Source organism: Diadema setosum, chromosome 19 (genome assembly GCF_964275005.1).
Source record: "Diadema setosum chromosome 19, eeDiaSeto1, whole genome shotgun sequence".
Taxonomy (NCBI): Eukaryota; Metazoa; Echinodermata; class Echinoidea; order Diadematoida; family Diadematidae; genus Diadema; species Diadema setosum.
The window spans coordinates 31,686,600-31,703,092 of record NC_092703.1 but is presented as its reverse complement, the minus strand read 5'-3'; the positions used below and the strand labels follow the sequence as shown (position 1 = coordinate 31,703,092).

The following is a 16,493-nucleotide window of genomic DNA, read 5'->3' as shown; positions in this document are numbered from 1 at the left end:
ACAGAAAAATAATCAACAGAAATATATTACTAACTGTACAAGACAACAAACCGTAATCATTTGCAGACATATTTCAAAACTAAGCAATCATACACTAGGGTAAAAAAGCTCACTTACTTTTCTCCTTTATATACTGCCAGTGTTCAAGCAGTCCTTTCTAAATATATAGATATATTTATATATTTTCATTTATATTCATATATTATATACCAAAATAACAATTGTACAAACACATTCATATTTATAACAAAGAATCCAAGATGTACCAATTCCCTTTAGTTTTGGTTTTGCAAATATTACACATGATATTATGCATGAGTCTGTCCTCTTAAGATAATACTACTGGAAACTGTGACAAAAATAACTGAAAATGTAAAAAAAAGGTGGTAAAATTGTTTTGTCTTCTTACTAAAAAAAAAAGAAGCTAGGCACACAAATGCAAGAAAGTATGCAAAGCCATTGGAAGCAAAGCATTTATCTATTTCATAATTCCCCATCACCATTTCAAAGTCTGTTCAGTTAAAAGAGAAGGGTAAAATACTAACAAGAATTTGTATCTACTTGATTAAAAAAAACAACACAGTCTTTGCAGTACCAAATTCCATGATGAGGATTTAGGCAACTAATTGTAGTATATACTGTAATGGTAATCTGATAACCATGTTAGGATGTGAGTGTGTCTATATCAGAATCATGGCGAGATAGTTTTGGAGTAGTGCAATACATTTATTGAATTAAGATAATGAATATATGGCTTTGAAATTGTTAATAATAATATGGCTTTAAGTCAACACCACCACCTGAAGGTCAATGAAGCTGCTTTAAAAAAAAAATGTGTGCAATTATAAAGAACAGTCTTACTTCTCAGCACCATAAATGTGTGTGTGTGTGTGGGGGGGGGGGGGGGATGGGTCATGTTCACTGTTTTAATGAATATTGTTATTTGTAAGAAATTATCTATTTTTTGGAGGGGGGCGGGGCAACTTTTGCATCACATACTGTAGTTTCATAGCAGAGGATTATCACCTGAAGAATACATACATTTAAATAAATTATTTCTTCAAAAAGGAGAGAAAAATGATGCAGCAGCTGACAAGTTGAGACTCCTTCTTTGATTTTCTATGGTGATGCAGTCATCGCCATGACAACAGGCATTTAATCCAAACAGAGGCTTAGTGCATACACTTGTCTCTAATCTTAATATGCGATGATACTTGGCTGCTCATAAGTGATGTACAGTGTATTATGCCCCCTCATCCCTTAAGAAGTAAACATGTCAAAAAGAAAACATTTGTTATGATGACAGGCTAGAAAGTATTCTTATCTTCAAACATTTCTTTTCTTATTTTCCTGAGCTTACATTTTCGTCACAATTCAAAGGCAACTGATATTTCCTTCAGCAGACCACGACACCATATTACCAAAACAACTTTGTTTTGATAGCGAATCTACAAAACAGCAAGAAAATGCAAATCTATAGGAATGGGGGAGTGAGGTTGTGTGAAGTTTGCCTTTGTTAGAAAATCATGCCGTACAAGAGGGAAATGATGACTGGAGTGTTTTTTCCACATTTGTGCAAAAAGGAAGTAAAAATAGAATTCATGGATACTAATGGAACTGGAATGTCTACATTTAGTCATCAAAAAAGCAAATAGAGACACATTAAGTCATGACTCATGCGTTTTGTCATGAACCAAACTGAAAAAGGATCCAAATTACAAGAGAAACTCAACTCATACACCGATCAACCAAAGTGCTGTCCAATCAATGCAATACTGCCTTTTTTGCCCCAAAATCCAACTGGACCTCGAGGACACTCTCAGACCAATGGGGAGGGATGATCATTTGTCTTCTCATTAAACTATGATGGTAAATTCTTGCACGATTTTCCCAGAGGGTATCACAGTAACATGCAGATGAAAAATTACTACGAGTTGTACAAGTTCATTCACTTTTGGGTCGTTTAAAGAATATTGTGCATACTACTTGACCTCTGTCATTCCATGCAATGTCTGTTTGTCAGTCTGACTGTTGGTTGGCCTCCATCTCTCTCTCGTTGTTTATATTCAGAGCTTGATATTAATGATGGCCCAGAGGCCCAGGGCCACTGAAAAATTGAGTTATGGCCACAAAATTTCCAAACAGGTTATCTTTAAGTGGCTCAATTGGGCAGCTACAATTCAAATTGAATTCTTGTATTTCCCCTTATTTTTGGGCCACTACATTTCATATTCAAAGATTTTAGCGGCCCTATTATTAATGGGCCAACACAGGAAAAGTTAATGTTGGGACCTGATATATATATATATATATATGAAGAGTTTGATCACAAAACGGTTTAAGTGTCATTTTCAAACTTTTTAAAGTAAGTCCACCATCAAGTGGAGCAGAATAAAACCTTTCCAGTGATAACTCACTTGTTTCATAACAAGGAATATTCTTGTAGTTATGATAAAAAAATCCCATATTTTTCTTATAATTATCTTTGTTTTTTATTACCTTTAATAAAAAATATCGCAAGTTCACAAGAATGGAATTATCTCGTTTTGCAATCGAACTCTGCAATATTATCGTATTAACACCCTCATCTGATTTTGCCTAATACGTCAACAAGAAGAAGAGAAGACTTTTGTAAAAGTCTATACACCTGTCATATTCTCACTACTGATTAACGCACTCCCACATCTCCACCAGACTGCAATAAATCTATATAATTGGATGGATGGAATTATGGGTCGAGGAAGATGGAAACGCAGTCAGAACAACCTCCCGTGATTGGTTCCTTATCATGCTACATTCTGACAAAAATAATGGATTATTTTCATCATAAAAACCTTTCACCTCACATCTTCAATATAAATCTGGAAATATAGCAATGACAAAGAGAAACACAGAGATGGATAATGAAGGAAATAAAAAGTGTTACATGTTTAGAAGGCTGCATTGGCTTTACACGTCTTCAGAGGTATACAACAAAAGTATTTGCAAAATAAAAGCTTTACCAATGAAGTCTGTCTTTCAGATGACGAGGGGGAATACCACATGTTTTTAATGAAGAGCACACCACACATACAAAAGGAAAAGGGGCATTTCTTACTTGTATAATCGAGAAGAAAACACATAACAGATACTGAAAATGAATCTGACTGGTATATTATGTCACTGCGCCTGAGAGATATTTCAGTATCTGTTCATCCATTTGAAGGGTTCTTTAATGTGTTAAGTAGTCTTGAAGTTTTACTGCAGCAACACTAAACCCATTGCATCATGCACTATCCCCAAATAACACTTAATAACCCTTTCAGTGCCAAAACTTTGGACAGTGTGTACAATGCTATGGGGTTTTCTGTGCCAATTGGCACTCAAAGCAAATCAAAAGGGTTAAATCTGGTATACCAAGAATAAATCAATGCTGCAATAGTCAACTGGACAAGACTCCTTGAGTATTTCATGCAAACAATCTTCTTTTTGAAGAGCACTATGTGAAACTTATTTCTGTCAACTTCACTCTAAATACAGGATCTGGATCAGTGGAAAACTGTATGCTACTTCAACAATCTATTTAGTCACATGATGGGTTCTGATTACATATTCATTACAATGTTTTCGGTTGACCTTTAACTCTACCATCTGAAGTTCTGACATAATGTCCACATTTTGTTTAATATGAGGAAGCACCAAGTGTAATGCATGACTGTATCTGATACATGTTAATTGCAGCACTGTTTGCATAGTATGCAATGAATTTCCCTCACCAAGACAAAATTCTGGCCACCCTTTCATCTGCAATGGAGGGACTCCTATTCAACATGTCTGCACAAAGAGCACGGCACACACCATACAAATACAGGGTAGTTTAAAACTCACAGGTGGGGATAAAATGTTTCAAGCTGTGCCGGCAAAATAGTTTTATGATATGACACACATAGGATAGATTTCTTCCACATCACATTACCTTACATCCTCCACAAGACATGTTTTATTCTTCACATTTTGAGAAACCAATCTGAAATCTGGAACATGCAACAAGTAAGTTCATCCTGCTCATCATTGGTTGTATCCTAGAGGCTAACAAAGCACCCCGTTTCTGCTATTATGTGCAACTATTTTGAAACTCATGCTTTTGATGAGAACTTTTGACAAAGACGCGACAACACACGCGGAGACTCTTCAACAAAAACTCGGATAACCACCAAAGCAGGGGACTTAACAACAAGACATCCACACTCTTGTGATTTAAGTAGAGAACAGGAGAAGGAAACAAAAAAACACGATCACATTTCCCCAGTGTAAAGATCGTCATCGTAAGTGTCATCATCACAATCATCATAATCATCATCATCATTCATCCTTGTCGCCATGACGACCGACTGACTGGCGAATCACTGGCAGAACAAGGTGTCGTAGTTTTCTATCATGATCTCCACACTCTTCCTCTGGAAGTGTAACATGTAGAGGTCATCGATGGCTGGCTGGTTGGACGGAGGTCGCATGAGCGTCGGGCCAAAAACAATGCCCATGTTCTCTACGTTCATCTTGTTGTCTTCGTGCAACTCCACCACTCTGCAAAATAACAAAAAATATATGACACGGGAGCTATGAGAAGATTTTCATTCTCTTCGAGAAGTGAAAACAAATAATACTGGCTAAAAACATTTACAGCAAATCTAGCTACTCTTCTACGTAAAATGGCATTGTCATTAATTGTGCCGTCTGCCTACAAAAGCTATTCACCCCCTCCAAAGACCTATGCAGAAAGTTGAGTGTTACATCTCATCATTAACAATAGACTCAGATATCCTACGCCATATGAAGAAGTATCACATTGATCCTTACTACGACTTCTTCCCCGATTGCTGCAAACATCTGGAATAAGCTAATTGTCGATGAGCAGAGATTACCTAATTCCTTTATCTTGATCTTTATGTGTGCATAAGCAAGCACAGATGCTTATTTCCATTCTTCCCAACCCATTGCAAGGACGAGGCCAGTGCTTACGATTGGTACATTTAGTCTGCTGCCCTCTATAAACATAATATGTGTCATCCTTACCACCCCCCCCCCCCAATCACGACTCCTCCCCTGTTTGCACAGAAGTGGAACTACATGTACATGGAAAGCATGAGTTTGCTTATAACAGGCAATTTTATCCCCAATGCACACGAGTAAAATCTGTCATTTCGTTTAGTCCCGTGTGACAAATCTCCGGCATTTGTACCATTCATACTGTACACAAGATTGTCGACAAATATTGAGCTTTGTGTTGAAATTGCTTTTGATTTATACTACAAACATTTTCCAAAGACATTTGCCCAAGTATACTCGGAACTCATCCTCGACTGGTAAATGACTGAAACAATATGCTGCCCTCTGGCGCCATTTTCTTTGCATGTGCATGCTCTACACACAACTGTAAATGCAGAAATTTTTGTGGTACATTAATATCTCGCTACTTCTGGCCAGCGCGAATTGTAAAATCCACAGAATATCCTCCTAATTTTCTCTGCACATTCTGAATGGGTTGACAATTACGCATCACGAATTCAAGAACCAGCGAATATGTTTTTGAGCCCGCTCAGCGCAAAAAAATAATCACGCGATAAATATCGACGTTTGCAGAATTCCGCTGGTGTGGTGAAACTGAAGAGAACATACCTCGTGAAGTGAGCAAGGAGAAGCTTTAGCGTGTGGTAGTGAGCGGGGAATGACGTGTACAGCTCTTCTAAGGCGACACAGATGGCCTCAAGCTTTCCAGTCGGACTCTGGATTTCTGTACGGCAAAAAGAGAAGTTTCAAAAAAAACATGAAAGAGATATAAAGTTAATGAGGATCCTCACTCTCTCGTTTAAACCCTACTGATATTTTTTTTTTCTCAATATTTTCTATTTGCTAGTCATTTGTCTATAAATGATATGGAAATGGAGAGTCATTGTTATGCTGTAACAAATTCTCATACAGCATAGAAGATGTATTGTCGGCAAAGCAGCTAATAATCGTCAGTGAGTTTGTTTCCATTTGAATCAATTTTAAGCACAATTCAGACTTTATGCTAAACCTACTGGAAGTCATGCTAATGACATACATCAAAAGATTCCTTCATTGCTATTGTGCATTTTAACGTGGATCCTCACCAATATCACATGCCCCCACACTACATCCACATCATTATTATTCATGGAGTATGCTTCTGTTTATTCACAGATATCAATGGATTTGAAAATCAGGGATTAAATGTGTTGACTGCTTGTCTGAAAGGTCAGATTTTAATTTGCCTCAAGGAGAATAAGAGGAGTTAATGTTATATCTGAAGCAATGAGTCAATGGGTTAAACTTAAAGGGATGGTACAGGATTGGTGGAGATAAGAATTGGGCTTTTAACTTTTTGCGAGATACCAAGAAAACACTTATGAAATAGTACAGAGCATACCATTTTAAGAGGAATTCAAAGTTTATTTGATGAAAATCGGGTTTGGAATGACTGAAACATCCAAAAACAAAGTAAAACAAAGCAATCGTAATAAAATGTGGGTCCCACGCTTTATTAGAATCGCTCTGTTTTGGATATCTGAGCCATTTCAAAACCAATTTTCACCAAATAAATGTTGAATTCCTCATGGAATTACATGCTCTTTCATATTTCATGAGAGGTTTCTCATTATCTCATCAAAAAATGTTAGAAATGTTAGGTCTCAACCAAAACTATACGATCCCTGTAACTAGCAATAAGACCGATTTTTTTTTTCTCTCTCTCTTATCTCAATGATTTTCCAACCTTCACCTTCTCCTCTTCTTCCTCTTCTCTGGTTCATCTTTCTCCTCCCACCGACTTTTGAACCCTCTACCTGATTCTCACTCTATTCTTTTTTACAAATCTCCCTTGTCTCCCATTCTCCTGTCTCCACTAGTACATCTTCAACTTCCAGCTCACCGCTGCCCCTCCACTGTCACCATTTGCCTTACACTCTCCCCATGTCATCACTTCCCTCCTCCACTCTTCTCTTACTAGGGTATTCTTTCGCCAAACAACAGTCCTTTCACAGACTAAATACACATGGAGTTACTGCATACTGTAAAACGAGGAATGTTCGCGTGCATTTTAATTTTGCGAATTTCGCGATTGGCGACATTCGCGAAATTAAAATGCACGCGAAAGTTCTTGCCTGCACTATATGCATTGTATGTCACGAAAATTTCGTGCTGCGAGAAAGGCCGTCGGCTCCAATTCACGAAATTTTCATGCCGCGAATATATCGTGTTTTACAGTACCTCTCATTCTTAAAGGGATGATAAAGTTTCAGTGGAGATGAGGCTTCAGGTTTCTAGTGGGTTTTTATGTTTACTTTTAGAGATAATGAGAAACCTCTTATGAAATATAGATGAGCATATAATTCTAAGAGGAATTCAAAGTTTATTTGATGAAAATTGGTTTTGAAATGGCTGAGATATTCAAAATTAAGCAATCCTAATAAATGGCAGAACCCATTTTTTATCAGGATCGCTTTGCTTTACTTTGTTTTTGGATATCCCAGCCATTTCAAAACTGATTTTCATCAAATAAACTTTGAATTCCTTTTAGAATTGTATGCTCTTAAACATTTCATAAAAGTAGTTTCCAATTATCTCACAAAAAGTTAAAAGCTGAACCTTCACCTCATCAATACTATACCATCCCATACCAGTCCACATTTGAGAGTATCACCCACTGCACTTACTTATCGCTGCCATGAATGATGTGTACATCTTGAAGGGTACAAGGGGAATGGGCAGCTCTCTGAGGTACAGCTTCAGCGCCCCCGTGATCGCGTTGACGTCCGGGAATTCCCTCATTCCGATCCGCGCCACGATCCCATCTGGTGTGTTGGAAAATGGTTTAAATTTATTACTCACAATGTATGGTATGCTCCATGGAGAATCCAACATTCAAGAAATTCAGCAACATTATCAGGATTTACCAAGAAATGCTCTACATTAGAGAATATAGGTTAACAGTATTGCTACTGTGATTGGTTATAGTCTTGATTTGGGTAATGATGACGATTGCTTTTCCTTTCCTTCCAACTCTCATTATTATTATGATCTTGATGGTTAGGATAATGATAACAGTCATATTCATTTTTGTTACTACTAACGCTATAACTGAAACATCATCTCCAACAGCATTTTCATTATTCATCATTATCATTATCATCATCATGAATAGAACAATGTAGTTGCTCTATCAATATGGTTTATGCCCAAGAATGCACAAAAGTGATCAAGACAAAAAAAAGAAAGAAAAAGGAGTAGATAAAGATATGAAGGGATACTATAGATATGCTCTCTCTCCTATGCTACAGTTCATGGAAAGCAGAAAGTTCTCTACATTATAACCTTCGACCTTTCAATCTGGGAATGTGAACAGGGTTTAGAAAATCACATGCAGAGGCATGATCACATGACCCTGGAATGTCTTCAATAGGCACAGGAATATACAGACATACAGATGATGATTCATTCAAGCGTATGGCACACTGTGCCTGGTTGATACCATTTTTGCTGACTATTGCTGGTCACCTGGGGCGAACCACAAGGGGTCGTTATCATTCGCCTGTTTTCTTGTGTGGGTGGGTATGAGGGGACCACTTCACCGGGTTGGCACCCTGCTCTTTGCGATGAATAAATGAAGTGCGATCTTTTACGTGCGCGTGTCATGGCTAACACACACACGGGACCTCCATTTAATGTCCTATCCGAGGGACAGAGTGTTTTGCCTCTTACTAGAGGGGACGGAGTGCTTACACACAACATTGCTCAGTGAGACTCGGGACTCGAACCCAGTGCTCTTGGATGCGAAGGTAGACTCGCTACCGACTGAGCCATATCCCCGCCCTTGCCTCCAAAGTAGCTGGATTACAGGTGCACGCCACAACGCCCGGCCTCAGATGATGATGGCCGAACAAGGAAGATGATGCTCACCTTTGTCGAATCGCTGCTTGATGAGCTCAACATCATCCTGCATTCCTGGTATCCGGTACAGACCTTCTGCACGCAACCCTAGAACGAGGGGGAAAAAGATTGCATAAATAGGAAGGGATCATCAAAGTTTGAAGCACATTGGATTAAACTGAAATCTAATCCTGCCTTTTTGTGTGCCAATTAGCAGACAGATTTGAGAGAGGGTTATAGGCCTTGGATTGGGGGGGGGGGCATGAACAGACAAACTTCATTTCGATACTTTTGTGTCATGTTCCCCTTAACAAATTTTGAACGACTCATTACAAAGTAACTACCTTGGGCAACTACTCTGTATTTCTGTTCACAATCTTTATAGTTTGCACCATTTCTGCTCAATGAAGAAATTCCTTTTTTCCCCCACACATCTCAATGATACCCACCACACAAGTTGTTTTCATTCTAGGTCTCTTGATGTATCAATATGCCAGTGGAACATCGCTGGAGGAAGACATTGATAAGACACTATGGAATAGTCGAGCACTCCCTGCAACCCATAAAATGTCAACAACTCTATCTTAATGTGATTTTTTCACTTTTAGTTTTGTTCTTGTTAAATCTTTCTGAGAGTGAAAAGAGATTATATTGTAATGATGAGCTTCAAATCTATCCTGGTATGATTACAATCATCATTCCATGTGAAGCTCTGTGTGCCTGTCTCCTTGGCAAATCCTTCTGTGACCATTTTTTCTTCTTCTTCTTAAGGGATACTGATCAACACCCCAAGGTTGGGACCAACAACACAGGGGATGCACAGATGTTGACTGCACAGAGAGAAAAGTTAGAAGTCAATTGCTTTGCTCTTTTATGCTGTGGAGAGCTGCTGATTTTGAAAGTATCTTTGTTTTTAATGTTTGTGACTGCCGATGGCACTGTGTATCACTCTGTGATGGTCATTGGTTTGAAGGAGTTCTTGTAACAGTTAGTTTGGGTACCTCTGCTTTCGATCTCCTCCAGACATCGTTCGACCACCAGTGAGGTGTTGGCACTGTGAGCGATGGCCAGGGTGGTGAGGTCAACGCCGTAAACTCGCTTGATCAGCCGCATGTCCGGCGTGCAGTCCCTGGGGACACGCTTTGAGCACTGCTTGTGTGTACTCAGACCGCAGTCTGTATGCAAAGGTGGTGGAAAGTCACAAAGGTTTATCCTCACTTGATTATGATAATGGAAAGGCTGCCGATATTTGCACATTGAAATTCAGAGGATTCTATACAAGTTCCTGGCAGATGCTTGTGTGTACACATATGCTATGTACCTCAATAGTGGAAAATAATCTCAAACCAAGGAGGCGTTAAGGACATTAAGAGAAATAATTCTATTTTTTTTTATTTATTTTTTTTTTTATATTAAAGTTTTCAGGAACCCTCATGCTGAACATAGGAAACTTGGCAAATCTGTTTACAGTGAGCATTGGCTAAGTAAGATAGCAGGCTCCATCAGTTGACAATCACAAGGGATTGACTGGGTAATAATAACTTTAGTCCCACACATACATAATGGAGGATCTTGTTCCTAACATTAACCTAGCCGGGGCAATTAATGACAGTAAATCATATAGAACTAGAAATGTCGCTATGGCGACTGGTATGCCTCCGCCATAATGCATGATTCTCCTAATAGGTCTATAGTACATGTGGACAATGTGTGATTACATTTTCACAAAATTGGCAAAATATTAAAATGACATGTTTGTCACAAATGTATCGAATGTTCACCTTCCTTGACCTATGTTTAATTGGATGAATAGGAGAGCATGTATTTAGGGATTTAAGAACTTTGACTTGACTTTGACCCTTTCATAAGTTTACACACTTATGTAATTTTCAAGGTATGGAGAAAAAGTGCAATTTCTGTATTGAACATTAAATTGTTATCATTTTCATCTGGCCTTTGATTCATAAGAGAATCACTGTCAGGCAGAACATACACAAATATGTACTGTTTCAAGACAACTTGAGAAACTTCCCAGATATGGAGAAAGAAGTAAGTTCAGCACTTTTACTTGATCTTTGACCTTTTGACCTTTGACCTTCTTAGCAAAAATAAAAAAATCCCAGAGAATCTCTAGTGGGTTATACATGCATACATCAAATTAAAAAAAAAAATAATCCTGCTGGCATTGCATAAATATAAGGAAAATAGTAAAATTTTGAAGTATTGCCCTTGACCTTTGACCCCTGACCTTTGACCCCATGAACCCCAAATTCAATAGATAACCACTGCCAGTCAGTACATGCATATATACTTTGTTCCATAAAAATACCTTGAACAATTTCCAAGATACAGAGAAAAAAGTGAAATTTTAACATTTTAATTGACCATTTGACTTTTGACCTTTTGACCTCATGACCCCAAACTTTCACCAGAGAATCTTAATCGGGTAATACATGCATACACTAAGTTTCAAGAAAATATCTTCAGGCATTGCATAGATATGAGGGAAATAGTGAAATTTTAAGCATTTGACCTTGACCTTTTGACCTTTGACCTTGAGCATGTGCACCCAAAAGTTGATAGGCACAACTTCATCCCCTAATACACATACAATGTACATGCAAAGTTTCATTAGGATACCTCAAAAGGTTTTGATAGTTACCCTGTCCACAAAATTCATTACGGACGGATGGAAGGACGGACGGAAGGACGGACGGAAGGACGGACGGAAGGACGGACGGAAGGACGGACGGACGGACAACCCAAAAACATAATGCCTCCGGCACCACTTCGTGGCGGAGGCATAAACATTGGTACTTAAAGTGAGCTGCTGCAGTGCGGTGCATATGGGAATGTACAGGTGACTGTGCATTCTTGTCAACCAAATTAATATCAGCCATTCTTGCACCGTTTATATGTAAAGTACCACTTTCTGCCTGACTGAGTTCAGAGGTCATTGCAGACCAATGCTAACTGTGAGCTGGCCTATTTAATAGTCAGTGCTGAAACAGACAAATATGATCTACTGTAAAAGTGGATATTTTCGCACGACATTTTTTTTTGCGCTCAACTGCGTAAGAAGAGTTTCACAGGCTTTTAATTGTGCGGAATCAAGACATCAACTAATAATAAGTAATGGAACATACATTGTATGACAAGCAAAAATATTCGCACGCTTTTATTTTCGCGCTATTTTCTGGTTGAGTAAAATGCATGAAAATTTCAACAATGTGATATTTTCCACTTTTACAGTACTCCTTTTGATCTATTTTGTACTAACCTGTGCACTTTACACCCTGACTTTTCAGTCCCCAGAGGAAGTTACCGCAGAACATACACCAGTTGAGGCCAACAAACGTGTGAATCTGTCAAAAACAAATGAAAATGCAGAGTTATTATTTATCCAATGTTGGCACTCAAATTCCAATCACAGTTGGAACTGCCATGACAAGATTGCCAAAGTGTTACAAGCCTGAGCTCATAACTACACATGACAGGAGTGTGACCTTTTTTTTTTGAGTAGCAAAACCTGTACATTTTAAAACATAATACCATCCCTCAACTATAATTGTAATTGAAATATCAGATCAAAAGGACCTCTGATGACATACTGGGTAGTTCCCAACAGACTGCGATACACATATTGTTTTGATTATCAAAAATAGCACAAACCGATCATTTTCTCACTTGACATAACTTCCAGGCCACAATGCTGCACTGAAAGATTTAAAAGTACTTTTTATCAGATTGGTTCAGGAAAATCTCAATCAGAAATTTCTGTATCCTGGGGCACTTGAGGCTAAATTGAAATGTGAATTCTCTCTTTCTTTATCAGAGCAAGCCAAAGAGGTGGAGCCAGATGAAACATGGACACAATAATCTTGGCTTTGTATAGATCATGACCTCGAAGTGACATGCGGGTAATGACAGATGACATAGTTCTGAAAGGCAAAACGGAAACTCCCCTACTCCCAGCTGATTTTTAACGAGACACACACTTTTAATTTCACCATTTTTGGCATGTTCATGACACATTTACATCACATCTTCCACAATTGATCTATTTTCTCCCCCCCCAAAAAAACAAAAAACAAAACAAAACAATATATATGATTCACTCTATACATATTCCTTTTTCCCAGCATTGGATGCCGACGGCTCTGTGCTATGAATCTGAATCATACGGTGAAGTTTCTTTATATTCTCAAGTCATCACAAATTGATGTTAAATATTTGTTCACTGATCTTGCGAGATAAGGACAGGAAATGTTTGTTGACAATGAAGGAACAAAGAGCCGACTACTTATAAATTTGAATGAGTCTGTCTATATAGCTTCAATATCAATTTCCTGCACATTAATTGATACTCCATCAGCAAAGACTGACATGTAAAATCGAGATATACCCAGATGAAATTTACGGAGAGCAAGGTGCAGACGTTTGAGCTTTGCAGTGAGAATGTCAAGAGCCCTGTGCATAAGGTATGGAATCCTCCAATTATAACTGACAATCAAAAGTGTTGGGTTATTTGATGAGGAACTTCTTGTCTTAATATCATAAAAATTTCATCTCCACATATACTTCGCACAAATATCTCTGTCACACCGTGCTACATACATATTTCTTTTGAATCCAAGTTAAAGTTTCATAAGTCTTGGCTACTCTACTTCTCTGACCCATTGAATACTAGTCCCGAGTTTACTCGGACAGGTGTCCATGAGAAATGTGTGTTATAGCAAAATCAGTCCATCCTCAACGGGTTAACAATATAATCCTTGTGGTGACAAAACTTCTCAGGACATTTTCCCATGCAGTGTGCAACATTCAGCCTCTCGTTTATTAGATAAGATACCCTTGGTAATCCTCACATCCTTAACAGACAGTGCAGATGGTTCCCATTTTAAAAGCTATGATTTAAACAGCTGAAATACAATCCGGGACTACATAGAGCATGAGCTGCTCTGATTTTGGTCGGTTGGCTGCTTTCGAGAGGGATGTATTCACCTTGAATGAATGGTCCTTCTCCACCGGAACATGACAGTGGGATCCATGTAGTGGAAGTCTGTCATTCCTTGCATCAAACTGGATAAAATCGAGTAAAAAAAGGAAACATGTAAAAATTAACTGCTACATCTTTAATGACACCACCACAACAATCAAAACTTTTAAACCCGGGAATTATCATCAAAGTTTGCGTGAAATCATTTAACAAGAATATCGAACACATAAAAGATAACTTGCAGGATGCTGGCAAAGATACCTGTTTCATGACAGCATGGCCCATATCAAACCTTAACATTATCTAATTGTTTCCAGAAATTATCAAACTGAAAATGAACTATAAAACAAAGAAGATTCTTGTAGAAGTAATGAATGATAGTAAAACTGTAGTCAATTTGAAATAATAGATATGAGTTTTCTTTAATTTCTGTCCTCTGCACAAATGAAATTTGTACGGTCGCAACTGCTGATCTACATTTTAAAACAATATGTCGGATAAAAGGAACCAGCAGGAATCAAACCTGTCATCTACTCCTTTCCCGGCAGTGATGCTACCACCAGGCTATCCCTGGTTGCCGGCAGTGATTCAATAAACTTGGAACAAATACCCCAGCTCTGAAATTCCGACATGGTTATGCTACGTAGATGACAGGTCCAATTCCTGCTGGCTCCTTTTTTCCGACATGTTCATTAAAATGTAGCTCAGAGCAGTCTTCCAAATTTCATTTGTGCAGAGGGCAGAGAAATTGAGGAAAACGCATACCTCATATCTTTGTCTCTCTGCTTTAAAATCCTTTGCTTTCATTTAATATGCCTTGTCCTCCTTGAACTAGTCAAAATCTAGCGAGTGTGCTTGTTTTGCAGCAGATGAAAAAGGTAAAATATGCCAAAAGTACACAGAATTTTGAGACAGAAAACAACAGATTTTGATAGCAGAAACCCTCATCTTTTGATTAAAGTAATTTTGAAACTCAGCATGACACTAATAAACATGAATTTAGGGCACAAATGCAGACACTTTTGTACATTTTGGGAACCTGGTATATCAGGTTCCTGTCTACCAGCTGATACTATGGGAACCTGGGGGTGTTTCATAAATCTGTTCTTAAAGTTATGAACGTCTTAAGAACGACTGGTGATCAGTTCTTGTGCTGAATTATTGAAATTCTGATAAGTATAGCACATCAGAAATGACTACCAGTCATTCTAAAGTCATTTGTAACTTTAAGAACAGCTTTATGAAACACCCCCTGGTATAACAGGTTTCTGTCTGTGAGTTGACGCTCCGGGAACCTGATATATAAGGTTCCAGTAAGGAATGGGTTAAGAGTGGAACATGCAGGAATGTGTCCATCATCTCCCTACCACTGTGAAATGAGATGGAATCTCTGGGGGTGAAGTGGAAGGCATGCTGGACAGGCTCCCGTTGCTTGAGCCTTTGGTCCGGAGGAAATCACCCTTGAAGGTGGCCTGCTTGGAGTATTTGTCGTAGATCGGCTCGTCAAATTCGATCCTGCCGATGTAGTCCGCCGCTTTGGTCTCCACGTACATCGTGATCAGCCCGTCGGCGACGAGGTCGTGAACTGTGTCAAAGCGCTTGTCGGCAACGTAGTGCTGGCCATCAAAGTACAGTCGGAAGTTTTTCGTAGCACCAAGCAACCTGTAGGATGCAAATAGACAAAGAAGGTATTATATGTACTGTAAGTACATGTATCTCCTCGTTCATGGGTGCAAAGCCTTCTCTAAAAGGAATTCAACTTTGAATCAAAATGATAACATGCTCCTACTTTCCACAAATCTCGTTATACTTTTCACAAAGTAGTTATTTTGCACAGAATGGGGGGACGTTAAAGTGAAATTTTCTTACTTCAGCTTGAAATGATGCTAAGCCTGAAATCAATACCATATTAGTAAATTAACTGTAGCAACACAATCACTGCACAAATTGTCATCATTCTGGCGTATGACAATGGCCGTTTAAATGAGAGAAATCAAATGGACAAATAAGAATCTCGCCAACATTTTCTCCCTCTGCACACAGAGACACCACAGAGACACAAATTAGTATTTGCTGTTTTGATTTGATATTGATGTAAACTGATGGATATTGACAAAACTATCAGAACAGAGGTCTAGCCCGCGATGTAAGGTTTGAACTCTTGATCACATAACATGTCCTCTTGTCAGTTAAAATGTTCCATGACTATCTAAATCCATTTTCTCTTCATTTTTTTCTTTCTTCTTTTTTTTTCTTCAAAAGACCGAGGATTTGCTTGTCATGGAAAGAGGCGAGGTGGAGTCGAGGCAACCTCATCCTGGACTCATCCCCTTCTTCCCGAGGCAAAGACTGCCAGACAAGTCCCGCCTTATGCCAACGTTTCCTACCCTAATACCGAGAGGTTGATCCTCCCTCCACCAAATCCTTGTCATTGCCATGGAAACAAGACCCTGCTGCCAAAGAAACCACAGTTCTTGATGCAAGCCAGATTGATGCACGCTTTCCTGTCCTCTTTTCTGTATTTTCAAATTTTCTACGCTGCTGACAGTCTTTGGTAGTGTGATACATT

General features: G+C 38.6%; 1 protein-coding gene across 1 annotated transcript in view; it reads right to left on the bottom strand.

Moving 5' to 3' along the window:
• Positions 1–2,576: 2,576 nt before the first annotated feature.
• LOC140242427 (N-chimaerin-like) overlaps positions 2,577–16,493 on the bottom strand; it is a 37,459-nt gene continuing 23,542 nt past the window's right edge. Inside the window, exons 4-11 of the mRNA XM_072322164.1 lie at positions 15,292–15,586; positions 13,930–14,007; positions 12,206–12,290; positions 9,927–10,100; positions 8,956–9,033; positions 7,713–7,850; positions 5,656–5,770; positions 2,577–4,563 (exon numbers count right to left, since the gene is read on the bottom strand). Coding sequence (XP_072178265.1) covers positions 4,383–4,563; positions 5,656–5,770; positions 7,713–7,850; positions 8,956–9,033; positions 9,927–10,100; positions 12,206–12,290; positions 13,930–14,007; positions 15,292–15,586 — 1,144 coding nt within the window. The 3' untranslated portion in view covers positions 2,577–4,382. The remainder of the gene's footprint in view (positions 4,564–5,655; positions 5,771–7,712; positions 7,851–8,955; positions 9,034–9,926; positions 10,101–12,205; positions 12,291–13,929; positions 14,008–15,291; positions 15,587–16,493) is intronic.